We start from the raw sequence: 24,328 nt of genomic DNA, 5'->3' as shown, positions 1-24,328 counted from the left end.
CCATTTTAAAGTGTACATTTCGGTGACTTTTCGTACATTATGTAGTGCAACTATCGACACTATCTAGTTCCAAGACACATTAGTTACCCTGCAAGGAAAGCCCATACCCATTCTCCCCTCTAGCCCCTGACAACTACTAATATGCTTTCTGTCTCTATAGACTTGCCCTAGGAAAACATTTCTTTTGGAATCTTCTGAGTTGTGCATTTAACTTTCCACCTAGAAACTAGTCTACTGAATGTGTATCTGTGTGTGTGTGTGTAAGAGAGAGAGAGAGAGACAGAGGGGGAGAGAGAGAGACACAGAGAGAGAGACAGAGAGAGACAGAGAGAGAGACAGACAGAGAGAGAGAGAGAGAGACAGACATCAGAGTCAGCATTCATGAGAAATCTATTTGATTTGCATGGTCAAATCTATTTGAAATATTCACACAAAATGAAAAACAAAGAACATGCTTATTTTTAAATTAGATGTCTGTAATTTAAATTAGGTGTCTGAAGTTAAATTTCTCAAGGGTCCAGTCAGTCATAGGTTATAGAAATGTCAAACAATTCTTGAAGTATGCCTGTAATATTGAGAAAGCCTTTTGAATGGCAATATGGCTTTATAGCTCCTAAGTTAGGCTCAGAGTTTTCACTCCCAAACAGAAGCTCTGTCCTGGATCAGAGCTTCTCCTGTAATAGTTGATAATAACCCCATTACTTTTATTTAGAGTAATGTAGTGGTGACCATTCTTTATTCTGCGTTTGTCCTGGTGAACACATCAGCTAAAGCAGAGGAAACTTAGGATGCTTGACCAGTAAGTGAAAAAGCAACTTTAAAATTATAAAACCCCTTTTATTTGCCAAGCATAAATACTTATCAATCTTAAATTAGAATATGCATTTTATTCTGGCTGTAATTTTTAAAAAGTTAACCTATTAACAAACTTAAAAACTTTCAAAATGAACTGGAAAATCGATTTTAGGGCATCTATTTCTTGTAAACTGATTTAAAATTTACATGACTTTCTTAGTTATGATTACATTGACAGGAAAGTTGTGTGTATGTGATTTTTTGTTTGTTTGTTTATCTTCTGGGAAAAGTACATAAGACTTTTGAAAGAAATCTTAATTTTCAGCCACTTAAATGATTCCTAGAAGGAGGAATAGCCAGTTGGGTCTTGTGATCTAAGCAGTGCTTTGTCATTCTAAATGTCACGGCCAGGAGATTACTGTCATTTTGCATTTGGGGATTTTTAGTCCATTTTTCAATTCGTTTCCATTTCATGAGCCCCAATTAATATATCTTTACTGTTCCCATTAATAAGGATTTAGGATTCCTCTGCAAAAGCTCAAACACCTCACTGGTTTTGATGTTATGGATCTTGCTTGTTTTCTTTCCAAAGTATCTTTTCTACATGCTTCACTGTAGTCTCCTATCTCTTCTTTTTACCATTCTCTGAGTTTTGGCTTCTGGGGACACCTTGATGACAGAGGAAAACAGACTGTACATATCACATTTTGAGGTGTACATAGCTCCTGTTCCTGCAAACCCTTCTCAGGCCGTGTGCACCAATGTAAATTTCTAAAACCAGCACCTCCTTCAAGGCATCTGGAAGTTGGGAACCTCGCAATAATCCTCTGGTGGCATGTAAAAATCAATGTAAAGCACCGTGTTGCTGAGAGACCCTGTGGCATATGTGCAAATATCATTATCCTTTGAGCTTCGTTTGAGGACCTATCAACAAAGCTCATCTGCAGTTAAGAGATCCCCACGAAGTGGAGGGTTTAATCCATCAGTTCCCTCCCTCTGCAGTTCCCTCATGTGAACGTGCCTTGGTTTCCTCAAAGATGTGACGCCATTCTCCAACTTCTGAAGTCAAACCAAAATCTCCCTAGGAGTGGAGAGAAAGGACTTGCACGTGTTGTGGAAAGAAAGGGAAAAAGAGGGCTTGAAAAGGGAAAGGCAGTTAACAGTAGTAGCTAAACTGTAAATCCCCTATCTCTGCCCTCCAGACCACATCCCAACCGAATCCAGCTGCACCCCGCCCGTTGACTTGTGGGGCTCCTGATTGAGAGTGCAGATACAGGACATATATTCATGCGTGTCTCCCTTCACTATTGGGTGTCAGTCCTGCTTGTGCTCAGGGGTTGGAAATTGGTTGGAGTTTCAATGTATAGGATCCACTCCTCGGTTTTTGGCGAGATTGAGAAGGGTAAGGTAACGGGCTGGTGTGCTCCCGCACGCTGGCACGCGGCGGGGGTGCGGGTGGGGGTTGGAAAACTCAAGGAAGGCCTCAGTCTGGCATTCTTTAGTCATTCACCTGCCCCTTCATGAGGCCGCTGAATGGCTTTATCTGGACAGGGACTCACTCAGGGACACAACTGGGATAACCGGTATTCCTGGTAACAGCCTGTCAGATACTGGGGCATTTGGAGGAGAGGAGGGGAAAGGACGCGCAGGTGGGGGCGGGGGCGAGAGGGTGCGGAGGGAGAAGGAAGGATGGTGAAGGGAAATGCTGGGGCTGCTTCCTCCTCGCTGCATCTCCAGGAAGCGTTTAGAGACCTGAATTCTGGGCTGGGGTGGGTCTCTAACCCGCTGCTGGACTTGACCTTTCCAAGCCAACTTTTACTCCTCTGAAGAAGGCTGGACTCTGATCTTTGCGCCCCTTCCTGCCCTTTGATTCCGGCTCTTTGAGAGAAGCCCCGCTATGCAGTCCTGGGAAGAAAAGACATTCTGGGCCGCAGGCGGGCCGGAATGGGAAGGCCAGGAAAACGGCCTCTGTGACACGGGTTATATTCATGTAAATACCTATATTAAAAATGATTTTCGTTAAAAAAAAAACAAACAAAACAAAAAGATCCCCCAACCCCCAAACCCAGGCCGCAGCTTTGCACAGTGACCGACCGGAGGCCGCCTTCTCCCCAGCACGGCCAGGTGGCGGGTGCGAAGCACTTTCCTCCGACGCTCGCCGCGGGGCTTTGCGCTCCTCTCCCCGCCGCCCCGCCGGGCCCCTGCGCCGGCCTCCCCTGCCCAGACCCGGGGCCTCCCAGACCCTCGCGAGCGGTAAAACCCGGCGAGTGGAGTGAGCCGGGAGCAAGTCCCCGCAGGCCGCGCAGGTGGTTTGTGGCCAGTGGGCCGCAGGCACCCCGAGCGGGCAACTCCTGGCAAGGGCGTGGAGGCGGCTCGGCGCTGGGGTCGACAGACGCCTGGCCTCGCGCCGCGGGGACGCCGGGGTGGCCCTGAAATGGAGGGGGCGGAACAGAGCTGGCGGCCGGAGGGAGCTCCGCCCCGGCCGGGTATAAGGGCTGGGCTCGGCCCGAGGCTGCCGCGGCGCCAGCGGAGGCATAGGGGTCCGACACGGCTTGGACGGCCTTGTTGAGCCCCCCACCTGCTTCCATAAGGCTTTGCCTTTCCAACTTCAGCTACAGTGTTAGCTAAGTTTGGAAAGAAGACAGAAAAAACACACAAAAAAGACCCTCGGGTTGTTTTTCTTTTATTTGTCATAGTAGTCGTTGGGGTCTTTTTGCACAAGGCTGTTGTGTTTTTAGCGGTGCTCTCTTCAGTTCCTTGCACTCCTGTTAACAAGCACCTCAGCAAGAGCAGCAGCAGTAGCAGCGGAAGAGCGAGCGCGGGACGCCTGGTGTCATGACCAAGGCAAGAGAGCAAAACCGCCAGGGAGGATGCTGTGGTAAGTTGACCGAATGCAAGTGGTGGAAACCCAGGTTGGGCGGTGGAGACCAGCGGCTTCACGCATTTTGGAGCACTGTGGCTCAGCTGTTGACCAGAGTGCTCTGTAGCTCATCTGATTCATATTTTGGTGGGAGTCGAGGAGGAAATGAGTTTCAGGGTGTGGGAAGAGGGGCTTGTACGCAGGCAAGGATGGAGTAGACTGGGACACTGGGATTGCCTTGTTTTTTTTAAAAAAAATGGAATTAAAGAATGTTGAAACAAGAGCTTTCCTCACTGTGTGTGAAATTATGCAGTGACTGGCCAATAAATGGGTCATGCTGAATTTGAGTGTTGCCTTGATAAAATGTGCATGGTTTGCCACTCACAGAAGTTTTTTAATAGTCATGTTTAACAAGAGCAAATGTATACACATTCCAACCTCAGATCACTCAAGTGATTAAATACCCTTTTTGTCTTCCGCTGTGTGTCTTTGCAGGATCCTTAGCAAACTACCTGACCTCTGCAAAATTCCTTCTCTACCTTGGTCATTCTTTATCTACTTGGGTAAGTGAGAGTGTACAAGCAATTCTTACAACATACTTACACAATTTCTTGTTTCCTTTCATTTGGGCCACTTATTTTAAACCATCTTCCAGCTGTGTCATGCAGCTGAAGACAGAAATCATCCAAACACACATGCTTTAGTGAAAAAATTATTTTCACCAAAGGTATTTTCTCATAGGTGTTTGGAAATGCTATTTAATCATTGGGTGATGCCACTTACTGTAGATTGGCAACTATCCAAAGACAGGATTAAGTAGGACAGGGATATTTGCATTGTTTGTACATTGCGTTTTGCATTAGTAGGCTTAGTAAATGGTGATATCTGCTACTATTGTATTTTGCATTAGTGGGCTTAGTAAATGGTGATATCTGCTACCAAGAATGTTCTTTCACATTTTAAGATATTTCTCTGTTTTCTTCTTTTGTTAAATTTATAAATTCCAACATACTGCACTATGAAAATACAGCAGAATAGTGAAGTGACTGACTCAGGCTAAAAATAACATTCTAAGATTAATTTAAATACAATTGACCCCAAGAATAAGTATCTGAGTGATGAAAATTCTGGTCTTTATAAAATGTTATCTGAAGGTAGATATGGGTGGGATATCTCAAGCTATCTTAAAAATCATCATCCAGTAAAAATCAGCAACTGACTCATAACTCTTACTTTGACTTGCTCTTTGGTCTTGGAAGAGTTCCAGTGTTTCTGTGGGCCTGGGTTCTTTTCATGAACCCCTCAAAAAAGAATAATCCCAAAAGGATGTTGTATGTTATTTAATTAATGATGATTAGAATCTTTAAAATTAAACAATTGTTCTTATTGTTTAAAAGCCATAAGCCTGAATATATTCTATTTGTGCCTCGTATATATAACATTTAATTAAAGTGATACATGAGTAAGGATAAAGAATTTTGAGAGTAAATTTTGTGAATGTTATTTTGTTTTTAAATTGGAAACATTTATTGTATCATCCTGAAGACATGAAGGTATACTATCCTATGAGTAAATCTGTACCCCATGCCTTTAGGAAATTATTAAGCTAGGTTATCAGCTCTAAGAAATAGCAGTTCAAAGATGGCCTTTTTAGGAAGGCAAGCTCTTGTCTTCCCAGAGGCTTGGGCAGGGGTGACTGCAAATATGTGTAAACAAAGTAGCATTGGTGTGGGCTTGTTTCATTTCCAATAGCTGATGATTCTAAGGAGAAACCTAGTGAAACTATCCTTAATAGTCTAAACCAATAGTTTGTTCTTCCAATTTAATTTAGTAAGTACTAAGTATAGAAAAAACCAATAACAAGTGATGGAATATAGAGGTGATGGAGTAGAAAGTTATATGCGGTTAGATTTGCGTAGGATTGAATGTTTTTCACTTCCAATTTCATTTCTTTCTACCAGTGGATCAATAAATACATTTTATTCTATACTATCAGAACACAAAGTACTGTAAGAAGTAGATTCTGTCATCAAGGAACTTATAGTTTAGTGTGGACTTTAAAAAATATATCTAATAACAAAAAAATAACTAATCATGTAAGGCAGTGAAAAGGGGTGGCCAGTTGTTTACATCTCATGTCATTATCCTATGGACTGTCTCCATTTATACCCCAGATGTCTGCATGGCGCCATCCCTTACTGCCCTCAGCTCCTGGCTCATAGAAGTCTCTGTAACTACTTCAGACAAAATGCCGCCTTCCAGCCCCACCCAATTTTATTTTTTCTCATAGCATTTACACCACTTGACTTATTCTAGATTTGTTTTTCATCTTTGCTCACTGGGATGCAAGCTGCGTGAAAGCATGGACCTTGATTTTTGTGTACTGCTGAATTTCTAGTGCCTACAGAGTAGCCTCTCAATAAATATTAAGTGACTGTGATTGCTCATTCACAGATGTTCAGCTGATTTTTAGCTCTCAGTCCACTGGGTCTAGATGGACGTGTAAGCAAATCATCAAGCATGCTGAGAGCTTATGGGAAGGCAGGAAATGGACATAAGGAAGGAATGGGTGGACTTAAGATTGCACTTGGTCAACATTTGCTTAGAGTTTACCTGATTCTTGGGCTTTGTGAGCATAGAATCTGTTGCTTCTTAAAACCTAAAGCCTTTGGAAGTTGGGGTAACTGGAACAATTTTACTCCTTTCCATCAAGAAGGTGACATGCCATACGGGGATAAGCAAGAGAGAAAATTTTCATTTAATAGTGTTTGTTTTGATGGCCTGCTCTAGAGGAATCTAAACTAATTATTTTGGAAAAAGAATAGGAGAAAACAAAACAACACAAAAGAAAGAGGCAGTTGTAGAAATATTTCTTACTCTTTAGGTTAAGAAAGCGGAAGTTCGCTCATGGAAGCAACCTGTCATTTGGGACATTTATGTGTTTTTGTCTTTTCCTTGGGAGCTCTTCAGAGGAATGACGATTAGGATAAAGTATCTCCCTTCTTCCCATCACATTTTATTCTAATCAAATCTAAATTTGCTCCTCATGTTAAGATTAAGAAAACAGCTTTATTTGCTATTCATATTGACATCTGTATCTTAACATATAGACTTGTATTTTTATTGGTTTCAAGCAGATTGTATGTGTATCATACGTTTTTAATTATTCAGCACAGTTGTATTTGAAACTAACAATTCCTACTCAGGTGGAAAATTTTTTTTTTTTTATAATCAAAGCAAACTTGGAAAAATTGCTCTCTCAGAAATATTAATCATGGTACATATTAACATTCACAGAACAAATATACTTGAACATTCACAGAAAACATACTAAAAATATAGTTGATACATCAATCTAGGTTTTTGCCACCGATTCTGTATTTACTCGTTCACTACTGGGATCCCCTGTTGATTCCACAGTTGTTTGTTATGTGTCTACTCTGGGCCAGGCACTGTGCTGAGGGTTGAGATTGCAGACAGTTCTAGAGCTCACATTTCAGACCATTAAGTGAGAATCATTTTTTCAAACATGGTGCTGCCATTGGCTTCCAGTGTTTGTTTTAAAGTTTATTTGATTATGTCCACCCTACCCTCGAAGGCCCTAATCTTATGCTAATTAGAAATTGTGGTTCTAAATTATGTTTCTAACCCTCTATACCAAGGATTTTCTACCTTGGCACTATTGACATTTTGGGCTGTGTAATTCTTTGCTGTGGGGGACTGTCCTGTGCATGGGAGATGCTTGTAGGCCTCCTTCTCCCAGTTGTGACAACCCAGGACAGCTCCAGACATTGCCAAGTGGCCCCTGGAGGATAAAATCACCCCCCCCACCCCACTTGAGAAATACGGGTGTACATGAAATTCATTGTAAATGATTGCTACTGTGCATGTGCATCAATTTAAGTTTTGAATGCAAATATTATTGTCTTGGCATTATTAAATTTTTAAAATCATTTCACATACCAGGATAATACTTTGCTCCTGCTACATTAAATGTATCTGGAAGATGTTAACAGACTTTGGAAAGAATGAGGAGTGTAAGTACTTCCACGTAGGGTCAAATCCATAAGGAATCTAGCCTGGGGATGTAGTTTCCTGTACTAATTTCCAGGGATAGAATATGATTGTTGTCCTATTTTATGTTAGCCTCAGAAGTCATGGAAAGAGCCTAAAATGTCATAATAAGGTCCATCATAGATTTCTTATATATTAATTTACCTGACTCATTTAAAAATTTGTCATTCCATATTTTGCAGTAAAGAATTCTAAATTCCCTATATACTCTGGAATGAAGAAATACGTAGTTTTGTCCCCTTTCAAAACCTACCTGTATTAAAATGTTAAAATAACTACTTGCTTAATGCATTGATTTTTGATATCTTCATTCACGTGGTGCCAGAATTTCCCATATTAATTTCGTCTTTCTGATTGCCCTGCTGTTTTATGAGTTTGAAATTTACTTGTGAGAAAGCATAGGTTTTAGAATATTAGAAGTAAAAGAAGCTTTATAAGTCATATAGTCCATTCTTATCATTTTATAATTTGGGAAACTAGCTTTTTATTTTTTTGACATTCTAGGCATACTGATGTTTCTGAAGTGTACTGTAGTTGCATTCTGATTCAGCAGCAAACTGCTTTATGAGGAGAGGTGAATGCTAGGCCTGGGTGGAAACCTGACACACACAGGAACAGGTTTTGTCTTCAAATACCTTCTTGGGTCTGGAAACTACATCTTTTTTTATAGCATGAAAAGGACTATGCACATTTCATTAATATGCTTTTTCGGGTTTACTTAGTAATTGGGCAAGAACATTTTCCATTGTGCCAGGATGAACTATTTTAACACCCGACCAGTATTAAATCCATAGAGGAATTGTTGACTTTGAAAAAGCTCATGCTGTAGCCAGAAAGTGCCCTTTTGATAACGAAGCAACTTCCTGAGTATAACTGGTGAGAAACTAAAACTGTCTCAGCACAACATTTTCTCTTCTTTCCTTATTCAAGGGAGATCGGATGTGGCACTTTGCAGTGTCTGTGTTTCTGGTTGAGCTCTATGGAAACAGCCTCCTCTTGACTGCAGTCTATGGACTGGTGGTGGCAGGGTCGGTTCTGGTCCTAGGAGCCATCATTGGTGACTGGGTGGATAAGAACGCCAGACTTAAAGGTGAGTATTGTTACAGCGATGCCTTTGTATTCATGGGACCACTGGGACTCACCCCGTGCAGGCCTGCATGCCACACTTGAGTGATGGGGAACTTGGTGGCAGCACCCCTGCAGGGAGGGTCCTGGGGCTCCTGCACAAGGTTCGGATGCCAGGATATGGAGCTTATAGGTTTTTCTTTTGGTGTCTTTGGCTATTCATACATTCCAAATGTTAATGATTAACACCATAGCACTTTTCTGGGAACCATGTTAAACATTGAAAGTTTGCTTAACTCTGGCATCCTTTATAACTGTGACTTACACTGGAGATTTTTAGTGTGAGGTTCCTGGGACAGTGTGTACATCTGTCCTGTGGTTATTGGTTTCATATAGAGATGTGTGGAGGGGCATTGAGAACTATAGATTCATGAGAGAATATCTGAGTCTGGATCATGGAGAGCTGAATTATAAATTTTTGAGGGAAAAGAAATGATAATGTATTAATATTAATATTTATTCTAGAGCATTAATACTGAGATCTTTCAGTTTTATATAGGAAAGAGAGACAGTGATTGAACGATTCAGTTATTCAGACTAATAGGGCAATGTGGACAATCATTCAGGGCAAAATTTTCCTGAATTGCTCACCTGACAATACCAAGACCTGGTTGTGTTTGTCTTAGGTGCTGGAGAAAGACTGAGATATCGTTAGTTTCTTTCAGTGTAGGATGACTGCTCCTGGATGGAGAGCACTTGGATTATCAAATTCTAGGACTTGATGTTATTAGCAAAATGGTCAAGATGGACATTTTTTGTTTTGAGAATGAACAGTTCAAAATGCATATACAAAAAAGTTTTGTACCCTAGAAAAAATTCCTAGGTATGTACATAATTATAAATAGGAAAATGGAAATATTATTTGCAGAGTCCTTGAACTTTATGATTGTTGAGCAGTGAAATTATAGGTTAGGAAACATATTGAGTTGGATGAAGGAAAGTGTGGTGGGCTAGCAATCTCCCACTTAACCCATGTAATCAACTCATATGTCACCCTCCATGAGAACCTTCTCTCATGTCTCTAGGCCAAGTTAACCATTTCTTCCTCTGTGCTCTCATCAGACTTTGTTAATCCCTATGCTATTGTACTTATAATTATCTGTTCACATGTCTGTCTTTCCTCTGGTCTGTGGGGTCCTGAAAGCTGAGAACCTCATTCAGTTGATATTTATTCCTTGTGCAATGCATGAATACATCAATGAATGAGTTATATGTTGGGATTTTATTTCAAATTAATTTCAGAAAGCAGTTTGTTTTATCTTGAAGCTTTGATGTGACCTTCCAAGCCAGAAAGAGCTTTACTGCCCTTGAAGACAAATGCTGTAATTATACCTTACATATACAGCTCTATGTTTTTCAGAGCACCTTAATAAGTATTTGAGCCTATGATAACTCTGTAAAGTAAGGAAGGCAGGTATGTACTGGTATCCTCACCTTATAGACATGGGCATAAGAAATATTAGGCACCCTGTCCTAGAGCGTCTACCTTAGTAAGTGGCAGAGAAAAGACTAGAAGGTGTCTTACCTGTGTACTTACCTGTTCTTATTCTAGCACTTTATCTACATGGGTGCCTCACTGCAAGAAAATTGGAACTTTCTGTGAGGAAAGGTATAGCTTAGAATTTCATAACCATGGCAAATAGTGTGCCAAAACAACAACAACAAAAAACACTGCTGCTTTATTCTTGACAAATTTTTACATGTCTTTCCTATGTATTCATATCATCTTATCTTACCAGATTCAGCCTGCCATGTAGGGGGCTGTGGATTCCATGATCTCCTCCTTAACCTTCATCATCTCCTACATGTTCTTATTCCAGCTTAAGCTACAAAGAGCTGAGAGATGGATCTTGTCTATGTAATACAGTTCTGTTTATAATAGTAAATTTTCATGAGAATAAACTAAATGAAAATATGGTCATTATGAATGGCTTCAGTTAACAGAGAAAAAAATGATGAGGACTTCATCATTCTGTCTGCAGATTTTACTGGTCAGGTGTCATATGCTGGGTCCTAGAAATAGCTGAGGCAGGATTTACTTCAGGAATTTTTTTTTTTTTGTAGTAACTTGAATATACATTAATGTAGTAGAACAGTGATATGTGGATAAAAACAGCCCCATTGGGACACTTTGGTGTAATGTGTAGTGAACACTGTTTCTCCCTCTGTACAGTGGCCCAGACTTCGCTGGTGATACAGAATGTTTCGGTCATCCTGTGTGGAATCATCCTGATGATGGTTTTCTTACATAAAAACGAGCTTCTGACCATGTACCATGGATGGGTTCTTGTAAGTTCTCAGTGAGATTCTAAAAGGCCGAAAATTGAACATCTGATAGTGGTAAAAGATGAAAGAAAATCTTTTGAGGCTAGGGAGTAGCTTTTTGCAAATGGTATCTTTTTTTAATATTGATCTCTATGTCTACTTTAATATCCCTTAAATTTTCTGTTTTGTTTTTATTCTCCCATAATAGATACTTATTAATATTGTTTGAATTTAAATTTTGTCCTATTAGGTTTTTTTCCTATTTGTTTTGAGTGGCACATCTAAGAGTTTATTATATTTAAATCAGTCATGATTGTGTGCTTCCAGTAATAATTGGTATTTCTTTTTGTGGACATGGACTGGATAGCTTCTCACACAATGATTTCATAAGAGTATGATGGAAAAGAGAGAGATGGGGTATAGTAGAAAGCAATGGACTTGATGTCACTATTGAGTCTTATGTATATTTGGATTGGTATTGTAGAGTTTCAAAGCCCTTTAGGACAGTAGACATCTTCTAGTCTATTCCCTTCATTTTGTTGATGAAAAAAAACTGAGACAAAGTAATGTTAGTCCATTGTCATGCAACTAGAAAGTGTCAGAACTGTCACTTAAATATACGGGTCTTCTCACTTCCCCTTTAATTTTTTTCCAAAGGAGATATTTGTGGGGGAAATATGAAAAACTACCCCTATGGTAACACTTTATGATACCTGGCACATAAATATGCATATGACTATTATAATTTTTATATTATATGGACTATAGATGATAGGAATCAGGAAGATATTATGCCCTTTAACTTGACCACTGGTATTTATTGTTTCATATGTAAAATGATTGTTTGTAAATAAAATTGAAGTCAAAGTTTGATTATCATGCCACCAAAGACCATTTTGAAATACATTGCACAGTGAGGTGTTAAGTACAGTGTGGTAAAACTGACATTTTAACTCAATTTTTCCCTGTAATTCCTTAGACTTTCTGCTATATCTTGATCATCACTATTGCAAATATTGCAAATTTGGCCAGTACTGCTACTGCAATCACAATCCAAAGGGACTGGATTGTTGTTGTGGCAGGAGAAGACAGAAGCAAATTAGCAGGTAATTTGGTTTTCTCTTTCAACTAAATGGGTTATGTCAGGATTCACTTTAAATCAGAGGTAATAAATGAGACTATTTCTGGGTATTTGTTAAGAGCAATAAATTGAATCATAGTCTTTTTTTTTTTTTTTTTTTTTTTAACCACATTATCAGTCTCAGTGCAAAGATTTATCTCACTACTATGAAGTTAATTTATAGGAAGTTAAGTTACAATAACTTCTCTATTACTCTATGCAAACCTGGAAAATTTGTTGATGAAGAACATTTCTTTTGAGCTCTTTCTTTTAAAAAAATTTTTGTTAGCTGTCTCTAAATGTTCACTTAATATTTAGAACAGTGAAAATTTGACATGAGATTTTTATCAGTCATACTATGGATGTTATTAGCAGTACTAACCAGTCATACTGTGGATATTATTTTTCTCCAAATGGAAACAACTAATTCTAGGAGAGATTCTATAAGTTAATTCCTTCTACTTTAAAGTTATAAAGTATAACTTATGTATGATGTGATATAATTGCAGTTATATATATTAAAGAATTAGAGGACAGAATACAGTTTTTAAGAAGCTTACACTCTTACTTGTCATTAGACACGTATACAAAGACAGATGGGAGAATGCTTACAAAGCATCATGTCCTATTACAGCAATATTACCTGGGCTCAGAATAACCTCCCTCCCTCATTACTCCCTACCTGCCCCTCATCCAGCAAACAGACACAAAGTGGACTGATAATTACACAGGGTAAAGGAGGAGGGGTACAACTATCTACTGATCAGATCAGCTGAATCAACTCTGCTGGTCATTGAGATAATGGGTATCACAAACACATTGCCCAACTATCCTAACAGGCAAGAAAAGCATTCCTGATGACTTAAATAGCTTCCAGGACACAAAAGGCAAGATTAGGTGCTGGGGTTAGCAAGCAACTTTGTTTGACTGGACTATGTGGTTTAAGAAGAAAATAAGATAGAAAGGAGGTGGTGAGAGAAGGAACAAAATCTGTGGAGGGTCTAGAAGAAGAAAAAGAATTCGCTTAAATCATCACTTTGTGGTAGCAGTATTATACGTAGGTAGTAATACCACAATGATTTTAGAGGATGATGTGTGCCCAGGATGAATTGTGCACGTGTGAATCTGTACTGCAGGAAATTCTCTCTGGAGCTAAAGTGGTGATTCTCATTGATTTTTCTTCCTGTGATCATTTAGTACTAGGAAATAATTCCATATCTCTTTTTGTCATATTGAACTGTAAGATAAGGTTTTGTCCTTTTTTGTGTTTTTCGTTTGTTTCCTTTCTCTTTTTAGCGTACTCTTTTAGGTATGTACATGTCCACATTTTAAAATTCAAAGGGTCTAAAAGGATATATTTTTAAAGTAGAGCACATATCTGTTAGAATATATTTTGGGGGAAAGTTGGCTTTGGAAATGATTTTCTTTCCCTGATCTGAATTTCTTAACTCATTTATACTCTGTGAAGTCTGAACAATCTGTTAAAAAATATACATATATGCTGAGTAATGATAAAGTTACTCAGAATCTTGAGTTGTTTTTATAAATAAATAAAACAGAAAAACCAAAGATTCCACTTAATTTTGTGGGTCTTTTTGACTATGAAGTGATGTCCCAGAACAACAAATACATGACTGCCCATTTCTCAGCTCTCTTTCTTTGTATTAGGAATTATTGCAGAGTGAAAGGCCAACTCTTCTATTTTCTAACCTTCTGGAGTTTCTCAAGTTTAAGAGAGGAAGTAAGCAGCCTGTTGACCTCTTGTCCTCTGTACGTTAACTGTTTGCACGTGGTGCTTTTACACATCCAGCCAGCAGTGCAGATGAGTAGCCCGGTGAAGAACAAACTACCATGTTGTCTTTCCTCAAGCTTTCGCCCAGTATTTGTATTTGTGTTAATTAGCAACCATCTTTCAAAACAGGATCCAAACATTTCTTTAGTTCTGAGGGTCCACAAGGGTCTCACCATGGCTTTTGGGTTCCATTTCTGCTCTGAGGCAGAGTTGAAGAACAAAGAAAAAGGAAAAATAGAAGAGAGAAGGGAGGGCAGGAAGTACACAGAGAGGGTAATTCCAGGTACCTCTGAGGTTGTGTCTATACACAGGGGCACCTGCTCCAGACGGGATCATTTATGTTCCTCAGACTGATTTTTGAGGTTGTCAGCAAAGCAGGAACCCAAGCAGGGGTCGGGGCAGAGACGGCTGAACCTGTGTGTGGGTTGTGGGTGCTTTGTGGTGTGTGTGTGTGTGTGTGTGTGTGTGTGTGTGTGTGTGTGTGTGTGTGTGTGAAGGGGAGCGGTGTGCACAAAAAGAGGAAAAGTGAGCCAGATGCTAGTGCTCCCATTCCCTTATCCCAGTGTTTCTTGATTTCAGAGTAGGTTTTAAAGTTAGGAGTTGTATCCCTGAGGATAAAGAACAAGAGAAAATTTCTCTAAAGGTTACAAAATTCTAGAAGTTCAGGAGTGTCAGGCTGAAATATAGCTGTTAACGATCTAGTTTAGACAGCTCTAGAAAAGCTATTGTTTTTCACATCTAGTTAATCTGTTAACTATCTTGTCTAGGCACTTGATATAGTGTTTTATTGAAACATTCCCTTGTGCCATGACATTTAGCCGGTCAAACCTGTTTGATTCACTTCCTATTCCCAGATATTTTACTGCATCTGTTGTTTTATTTCCTTTCCTATTTCCTTTGTTAATCAGTCTTTATTAATAGCTTCTGAGGTTTTTCTTATGCAACATTTTAATGAAAACACCTGCTGGTTAGCTTGATCAGGTAAGGTTGATACATTTCTTGTTTGAACTCTATTGTTTAAAAATTGATTTCATATTTGAGGTACACAAACCTGCTGGTTGCTATTTGCTCAGCAAATCCGCTTTTAAAAATTACTATTCTATGAGATGTACTGTACCCTTTATAATAGCATGTAGTTATTTAATGTCATATTCTGTGCCACAGCTGTAGCTGAAAACAGTTAAATTAATTTTAAATGAGCACATATTTGCCTGCTTACAGAAGAATAAATATAAGTTTGTAAAGAGAGTGTTTGCATCTTCAGAGGACTGTTTCTTGTCTAGCCTTTTACAGGTAAAATGACTGGGTCTTTTTCAAAAATTATTATTCATTCTGCTGCAGAAAAATAAAAGCTGCCTCTGACATAACATTATACCTAAACATTAAATTCCTAAGTATAATATAAAAGATAGAAATTGGTGGCATTAGGAAGCTTCGTGAGCACTTGAAAATTGAGGTAGTAAAAGAAAAACAAACCACAGTAAATAAATTAATTTTGTTGTTCTGGGGCTTCCAGATCCAAGTGTGTATTTTCATTAGTACTTGACTTTTGGATTCAAATTATTGAGTTATTTGGATCAATTCTACGTTTCTGTTAGCATGTAAGTTGGAAACTTATTAGTGGGAGGCCAAAGGAATTTAGTGAAGCCTCTGCAGAAACGGTCACGTATAAGTTGGATGAAGACTGCCTTTGCCTTTCAAGTGAAAGGTGAACTGTGTCAAAGTTCTCCTGTTATCATATAAGTATTATATACTCATAGGACTAATTGGAAGGTAATTTAGGACCAGGAAGAACTACAGAAGGAATAAAGGTAATTTTCAGTTAATGTACTTTTAGTCACGTATTGCTTTTTCCGTCTGGTGCCCCACATGATTGAGCAGGACTCGTCTCATTAATTTTTCCACTCTGTGAGATAGAGAATGAGACACTCGCTAATTTTCTTGACTTGCTCTCCTTTATTTATCTTGTTCTCCACTCTGACTCAACTATATATTCCCATGGTCATGCCCTAGACCTTGTCGGCATCACTAAATCCTCCCTTTCCATTATCTCAACCTTAGGCATCCATGTCTTGAACTACCACCTCCTATCTTTCCAACTCACTCCTGGTACCCCACCCCCAACCTGGTTGCTGCCTACAAGTCCTTAATTCCACTACCTTTTCACTGTTCATGACCTCTCTTTTCTCGCTTCCTTACCCAGCTTAAATTCCAAGGTCAGTTGTTCTGACCACATGATCGCCTCATAGCATATACCCTCAGCTTACTTGCCCCTCACTCCTTCCATCGCTTTCCTGAGACTCTGGATAAATGCACTCTCCACAGTAGAACGTGGCTGGAGAAAAACACACACCCTTGCTCACTGTTCTCACTTAGAGTTCATGACCACTGGGTCCAAGCTGGCTCTTTCATGCTGCCAGATGATCATACTATTTTCTCTGGTCCTTTCCTTTTCTCACTTTCCTAAAGGACTATTTCGTACTTTTTTTTTTCTTCTGCACACATTTAGTACCTCCTCTCCCATCCTCACTTTCACTGAGGAACTTGCTTTGTGTTCCACTGAGAAAAAGGAAGAAATGAGAACTGTCATGTGCTCCCACCATCACATCGCTCTTTCGGCTTGGACTGGAAGCCATACACGTGGCCTATACTCTTGCTGCTGTCGAATTTTTTGTGTTCCTATCTAAGAACAACGCTTCCGCTTTTGCAATAGACTGAGATGCCATCCCTTCTCATCTATTGTATCGTTCTCAGCAGCATGTAACATGCTGTATAAATATCCCTGTCTTTACCCCTCCCCGCTCCATTTCTTTGTTCTCCTTTTCAGTGGAACTTAACAAAAAGAGATATCTATGTTCACGCTTTCTAATCCCTTTCCTTGGTCAGGGCCTCACTTTCCATAATGCTGGGGGGGGGGGGCAACAATCACATTGTGAATCCAGAGAGCGCCAATTACTTACAATGTAATATAAACAGTGTCCCTTGGAGTGGGCACCAGGCTCTTAAATCGTCTTCAGTCAGGCATTTGCCCTTTGTGCTCTACCCAAACTACTCTTTATGAGCCCCCCGCCCAGTACCTTTCATGTGGCCAATCTAGAGCTTCTTCTCAGTGTTCACCTTTCTTGACTTATTAGCAGCACTTGCCAGTTGATTACTCCCCCTTCTTTAAAACATTGTCACCTTTTAGCTTCTAGGACATCAAACTCGCCTGGTTTTCTCCTCTCTGGTTATTTTTTTCTCATCTTCCTGACCAGTGTTTACAAACCCTGGCATGCTCAAGTCTCAGTTCTCAGACCTTGTCTCTTCTCAGTCTCCACTCACTCCCTTGGTGATCTCATCCAGCCATGTTGCTTTAAAAATCAACCAACTGATGACTCCCCAATCTGGTGCATACTTCTTCCCTAAACTTCAGACCGATTTATTTAACTGCTGCCTGCTTGATGTGGCCTCTTGCATGACAGTCGGCCTATCAAAATCAAAATCTCTAGAAGCAAACACTCGTTCTTTTGCTCCAAACCTGATTCTTCCGATGCCTTCTCTTTTTCAGTGAGTGACAACTCTATCCTTCCAATAGATGCTCAGGAAAAAAGTTTTAGAGTCACCCCTAATTCTTCTCTTTCTCTCATATGCCGTATCTAATTGGTTTGTAAGTCTCGGGTTTTACCTTTAAAGTGTATCCCAGTATGTATTTCTCCGTGTCCATTGTATCCTGATCCATGCTGCTATCAGCTCCCACTTATCTCTGTGTCTTTACTCTTGTCTACCACCTCCCCCCATCCTCACTCTACAGTCTTTTCTCAACACAGCAGCCAAAATGAACCTTTGAAAATATGTCACACTGTGTCATTTCTTAGTTCGTAAGCTTCCAAAGGTTTTCTGACTCATTTAGTGTAAACATTAAGTCCATCTAATGTTCACAAGGCCTTAACTGACTGGACCAGTCTACCCTCCCTCTCTGACCTCATCTCTTCCTATCTCCTTCCTTCCTCGCTCTGCTTCAGTCCTACTGGCCTCCTTGCTGTTCCTCTGACACTCTGGGCATGTTCCTCCTGCCGCAGGACTTTGGCACTTCCCTTGGTTGCGAATTTTCTTTTCACTGATATCCACATGACTCACTCTTTTGCCTCCTACCACTTCATGTCTTTGCTGTGATGCTATCTTTTTACAGAGCCTTCTTTCTTGACCTCACCATATTTAAAACTGAAATTTCCCTTTTCCTCTGAGCACTCTCTATGCCCTTTTGCCGCTTTATTTTTCACCATAATATTTCACGAACATCTGACATGCTGTATATTTATATGCTTGTTGATTTATTGTCTTTCTTTTCCCATGGAAATGTAAACTCAATGAAGACAGGAAAAGATATTCTTCATTTTTATTATAGTTCCAGAATCGTGCCTAGCTCATAATAGGCGTTTAATAAATTTTTGTTGGGAAAAAAAAAGAATGTGTTTCCACAATTGTATTCATTTAAAAAGCCGATGTTAGACTAATAAAATCCCAAGGGAATCAAATTTTTGAGGCAAATTTAATATGAATTGATCCACACAAGAAGTAATTTTCTAAGAAAATGGTTGTGGTTTGCTCATAGAGTACTTTTAGGAAGTTACATTTTAGGAATATACATGCTTGGTCTCTGAGTTTGTATTATACAAGTGGGCAGTCTTCCTTTGACAGGTTTGCACACTTATCTGCATCTTTGGTCCCCACTGTAGATATGAATGCTACAATACGAAGGATTGACCAGTTGACCAACATCTTGGCCCCCATGGCTGTCGGCCAGATCATGACATTTGGCTCTGCAGTCATTGGCTGTGGTTTCATTTCGGGATGGAATTTGGTGTCCATGTGTGTGGAGTACTTTCTGCTTTGGAAGGTTTATCAGAAAACCCCTGCTCTAGCTGTGAAAGCTGTTCTTAAAGTAGAGGAAGCTGAGTTGAAACAGCTGAATTTACACAAAGGTAAACTCAACACAGGGATCAATCCTTTTATTCTGATATTCAGACCTTTGATGTTGGTGAGTTCCAAAACTATTTTGAATTTATATCAGAGTTTAGTACCACTGACAGCCCGCATGAGGTTAACGTATCACTTTGGTAGATGAGTCAAAACTCAGGCTTTTGAGGGGCTGAGAAAGGATGCGAGGTGAAACCCCAGAGGATTGGAATGGAACCCATGACCTTTTTCCTTAATGTGAGCAGTAGACACAGAGGGGCAATTACTTGAGGGATGGCTGGGAAAAGTTAAGCCATAGGAATGGGAATAAAAATGAGAACAAGCTAATTCCTAGGAGACTATGAAGAGGGGAGTGACATGCCATTTGTAGGTGATTTGTAGGACAGTGGGAGGGAGTGAAGGTGGGCGTTTCCCAGGAAGAGGAAGCTGGACTTCTGGGCAAATGGAATCTTAACAGTGCCCCAGAAAATACGATGCTTCGTTTTTCCAGACAGTTATTGTATTTTTATCTGATGAGTATTACTTTAGTGGGAGTAATAATTTCTGAGAGAGAGAGAGAGAAACAGAGAGAGAGAGAACATGAGCAATTGAGATCAATAGTATTTTATTTAACATAATTGCTACTTGGAGATTGTTCCAAGGCTGGAATACTTAGATTGGAAAAAGAAAATACATACTACATTCTAATAGCAAAGGGTACCCCTCGGGGAGGGAAAGAAGAGAAGAAAAAATAATTGGCTTTTTTCCCCAAGCCCTCTCCCCCATATAATGATGTCTTTTGTTAACAGAAACTGAGCCAAAATCCCTGGAGGGAACTCATCTAATGGGTGAGAAAGACCCTCACATCCATGAGCTTGAACATGAGCAAGAGCCAAGCTGTGCCTCCCAGATGGCTGAGCCCTTCCGCACCTTCCGTGATGGATGGATCTCCTATTATAACCAGCCAGTGTTTCTGGCAGGCATGGGTCTTGCTTTCCTCTATATGACTGTCCTGGGCTTTGATTGCATCACCACAGGGTATGCCTACACTCAGGGGCTGAGTGGGTCCATCCTTAGTATTTTGATGGGAGCATCAGCCATAACTGGAATAATGGGAACTGTGGCTTTTACTTGGCTACGTCGAAAATGTGGCCTGGTTCGGACTGGTTTGATCTCAGGATTTGCACAGGTTTCTTGTTTGATCTTGTGTGTGATCTCCGTGTTCATGCCTGGAAGCCCTTTGGACTTGTCTGTTTCTCCTTTTCAAGATATCCGTTCTAGGTTCATTCAAGCAGAGCCACTGTCCACAAATGTACCTACAGAAATTCCTGAAATCATCTTTACAACTGAAATGCACATGTCAAACGGGTCTGATTCTACTAATACTGCCCTGGACATGTACATGGGTCCTAAATCCGAGTCCATAATCTCTGTCAGTCTGCTGTTTGCAGGCGTCATTGCTGCTAGAATTGGTAAGACATCTCCTTTTGTATATTAATGAATTAAAGTGTCTAATTGCACTGTGGGTTCAGAGAATTCAATAATAAATAATCTGAAATACTCCTTGAATGTTAATTTAAGTAAAATCCACTATTGATCCTTGTGTATAATCCAGTCTTTCATTATGAAATTTTTATTTTATAGTTTAAAAAAACTATATTCGTGTATGTATATATCTACATATGCTTTGATAAAACATGATTAGGGCTTGAAAAAAAATTCAAAATGGATATCTTAAATATCACTCTTTCAATGTTATTTAATTCTTTAATGGATATTAGCTGTAATAATTATATATTATATATTAGTAATTTGCAGTCTTTATATTGCAAAAACTCTATCAAAAGGACTATAATTTAGAGAATATTTGTACGGGACAAGGTAAAAAAGATAGTGTTTCTGGTTTAATTTTTTTTAAAAAAGATATGGTAGTTAGAAAACCAAATCTTTCAAAGGTCTTCTCTAGCTGATACATATGTATACCTTGCCAAACAAATGGGTTTTATAGTGCTGGAAGGAAACATAATATAAAGACTTCTTACAAAGCAAAATTGAAGTAATCATTAATAGTGTATTGATGAATTATCTCCTCCTGAATTCATTCTTGAAATAAAACCATTATTTATCTTGTGATACAAAGCGGTTTATTAATTTATCAAAGACATTAATATTCAAGTAAGACAGCTTTATTGTAGGAGCTTTAGAACCCAAGCTGTAAATGTAACAATGGTTTAAAGTTTCCTTATACTTTAACCATAACAATATATTAGGTCCTTTCATTTTAAACTTTAAAAATACTAGTACAATCATGCGCCGCTTAATGATGGGGGTATGTTCTGAGAACTGTGTCATTAGGTGATTTTATTGTGTGAACACAAACTTAGATAGCATAGCCTACTACACACCCATGCTATATTGTGTCGTCTATTGCTCCGAGGCTACAAGCCAATACAGCGTGTCACTGTGAAAAACAATATAAGATTAAATCAAGCACAAGAGAAAATTATTCAATCACAGTAAACAGGAGATATGTGAGGCTGCGGCTGGCATAACACAGCATACTGCTTTACAGCAAACTTTTTTAAAGTAGGAAGAGTACACTCTAAAATAATGATAATGATCATAATATAGTAAACACACAAACCAGTTACAGTCATTTATTATTATCAAGTATAATACATGCTGTACATACTTGTATATGCTGTACTTCATACAACTGGCAGCACAGCTGGTTTTTTCACACCAGCATTACTACACGTAACGCATTGTGCTACCATGTCACCACCATGGCTGTACGGTCACTGTATAGCTCCAATATAATCTTACTGGACTACCATTATATATGCAATTCATCACTGACTAAAACATTGTTATGTGGCATATGACTGTACTTACAATATCTCTAAGTTCAGAGTTTTGCTTTCATAGTATGAATAATCACAAAAAACAGAATTAAGAAGTTTTTAGATGACTTATTTTTGACTAGTGGCTTTAGAAATCATTTCTTAGAGCCACTAATAACCCAGTATTTATTAATGAAAAATAATCCTCTAAGGCAAGGCAATGTTAAATACATACATGGTGACTTTAAAGTAATAGTGCTAAAATGTGTCTTTTGCACATGTCAACAGATGTGTAAGTTATAAATCTGAAATATATGGCTATAAATTTTAGAGTTTGAATATCTCTAAAAAATATATCTTTTATTATAGGTCTTTGGTCCTTTGATTTAACTGTGACACAGTTGCTGCAAGAAAATGTAATTGAATCTGAAAGAGGCATTATAAATGGTGTACAGAACTCCATGAACTACCTTCTTGATCTTCTGCATTTTATCATGGTCATCCTGGCTCCAAATCCTGAAGCTTTCGGCTTGCTCGTGTTGATTTCAGTCTCCTTTGTGGCAATGGGCCACATCATGTATTTCCGATTTGCTCAGAAAACTCTGGGCAACAAGCTTTTTCACTGCGGTCTTGATGAAAAAGAGGTTGCAAATGACAATCAAACTAATTCATCTGTTGTGTAACACAGTTTTAACTGTTGCTATCCCTGTTACTAGATTACACAGAGCACGTGTACCTATTTTTTACTTCAGAATTCCAATAAATGGCTGGGTGTCTCTCTCTGGTTTTACCACAACCAGAGGGCTAAAAGCTCTTTAGGAAACCTTAGTCAGCAGAAATAAGTTGGTTAAATTTCCTTACACTTAAAGATGGAAAAAAAATACAGGAAAAGGACAACTCAGTTTAAATATGGATACTAAAATGATGACACTGATTTTCCCTATTTCTCATGAGTAGATAAACTTTTACATAAAAGAGTGGTTAGCCATGTGAATTAAGTTATTCTTTGGCAGATATTAATTATCTGTACTAGAATTCAGATATGTCAGTTTTCCCTAAAACTCACTCTTATTCAAGTTTAGCTCATTTACTTCTTTGGTATTTTATTATGTTTTATTATAAAAACAAATATGTTCTGCTCCACGTACTAAGATTAAAGTTTGATAACCAGTATTATCCTTATTGATCTTAAGGGATTTACATATATGTAGAAAAACAAAAAAATTCACTAGAATTCTCTAATTGGGTCTATGGTTTAACTTGAGAGAGCACCTTCATGTTTTTATTATCAGATAGGGCAAAATATTGTGTTAAGCATATGTAGCACTTTGTAAAATGGCTATCATGTAAGCTGCAGGTATAAGCAAAACTATAAAAGTAGATTTATAACACAGTGAATGCATAATGACTTCAAATTTGCAAGTAGTTTGGTCATAGAAACTAGAAGCTAAAAGTCACACAGAAGGGCAAGATCTGAAGTTAATTCTCCTTAATGATCTCCATCTTGGAACATGAGGGAGTCAGCTTTCTGCCTGGTAGGTTAAATGTAGAAAGCAAGCCCACACTTGGAAAGGTTTTGTTTTGTCAATCACTTGATTTACTTTGAACACGCTGGGGTAGAGTATTTTTACATTTACTATTTTGTACCCAAGAGTTATTGTTAAATGTATCCCTTTTAAATGTCTTTGAGAAGAATGGAGGAAAGAAAACTTTTGTATATATTTTTAAAAACTGTTTTACAAGTCATTTTGCAACATGCCAGTACCAACATGGTACTTTGCCTTAACCGTTTATGCACTTTCATGGAGACTGCAGTATGTTGCTATGAGCACTTTCTTTATCCTGGAGATTTAATCTTTTTTTTCTTCTTTCTATGGTATGACATAATGATTTGCTACATTGTAAAATCTTTGTAAAATATTTCTATATAAAAATATTTTGAAAATCTTCCTGAATTGCATTCTCCAATTATTTAAAATTGCTTTTGTTACAGATCATCTGTTTTAGATAATGTAATTTTTTTCTCTATAATGAGCTACAGTTTCATAATGACTCATAATGTTGAGTGTTACCTCCCTGTTCATAGATCTAGTTTATGGTGGCTTGGGTAAAGCTATAGTAAACGTGAGGCCCAGTACTCTTTCTTTGACCTTGAAGAAGTCACATTAAACTCCCCCAGTTCTATTTTCTCTTCTGTAAATTGGAGATGATAGTATAAAACCAATCCTACCTACCTAATATCTTTACTGATTGAGTCAAATTAATCATGTGGAAGCAGTTCCTGGACTGGCCGGTGAGATACTATTATATTACTAGAAGCTGGACCTAACTAATGACAGTTAAAGATAGATTCCTGCTGATAGTTCAGAGACAGTAGAGCCACATTCTATATTAAGCAAACATTTGCTGATCTGTGTCACAAAATGATGGGTCGTGGGACGCAGGTATGACTCAGACATAGTTGATCAGAGGTTCCTTTTCTTTCCCCTAAAATTGTGAGCTTGAGGACTTTTGGCATC

At 38.8% G+C, this 24,328-nt stretch overlaps 1 protein-coding gene across 1 annotated transcript; it reads left to right on the top strand.

Annotated features, from left to right (window-relative positions):
• Window positions 1-3,312: 3,312 nt before the first annotated feature.
• SLC40A1 (solute carrier family 40 member 1) lies at window positions 3,313-23,758 on the top strand. The gene is made up of 8 exons (XM_019740743.2): window positions 3,313-3,673; window positions 4,151-4,218; window positions 8,660-8,819; window positions 11,028-11,143; window positions 12,099-12,225; window positions 18,747-18,992; window positions 19,776-20,438; window positions 22,179-23,758. Exons 1-8 carry the CDS (start codon window positions 3,631-3,633, stop codon window positions 22,490-22,492), a joined length of 1,737 nt encoding a protein of 578 aa, XP_019596302.1. The 5' UTR covers window positions 3,313-3,630; the 3' UTR covers window positions 22,493-23,758.
• The last annotated feature ends 570 nt before the right edge of the window (window positions 23,759-24,328 follow it).

Source organism: Rhinolophus sinicus, linkage group LG01 (assembly GCF_036562045.2).
Source record: "Rhinolophus sinicus isolate RSC01 linkage group LG01, ASM3656204v1, whole genome shotgun sequence".
In the NCBI taxonomy this organism is placed as follows: domain Eukaryota; kingdom Metazoa; phylum Chordata; class Mammalia; order Chiroptera; family Rhinolophidae; genus Rhinolophus; species Rhinolophus sinicus.
This window is presented reverse-complemented; position numbering and strand designations above follow the sequence as displayed.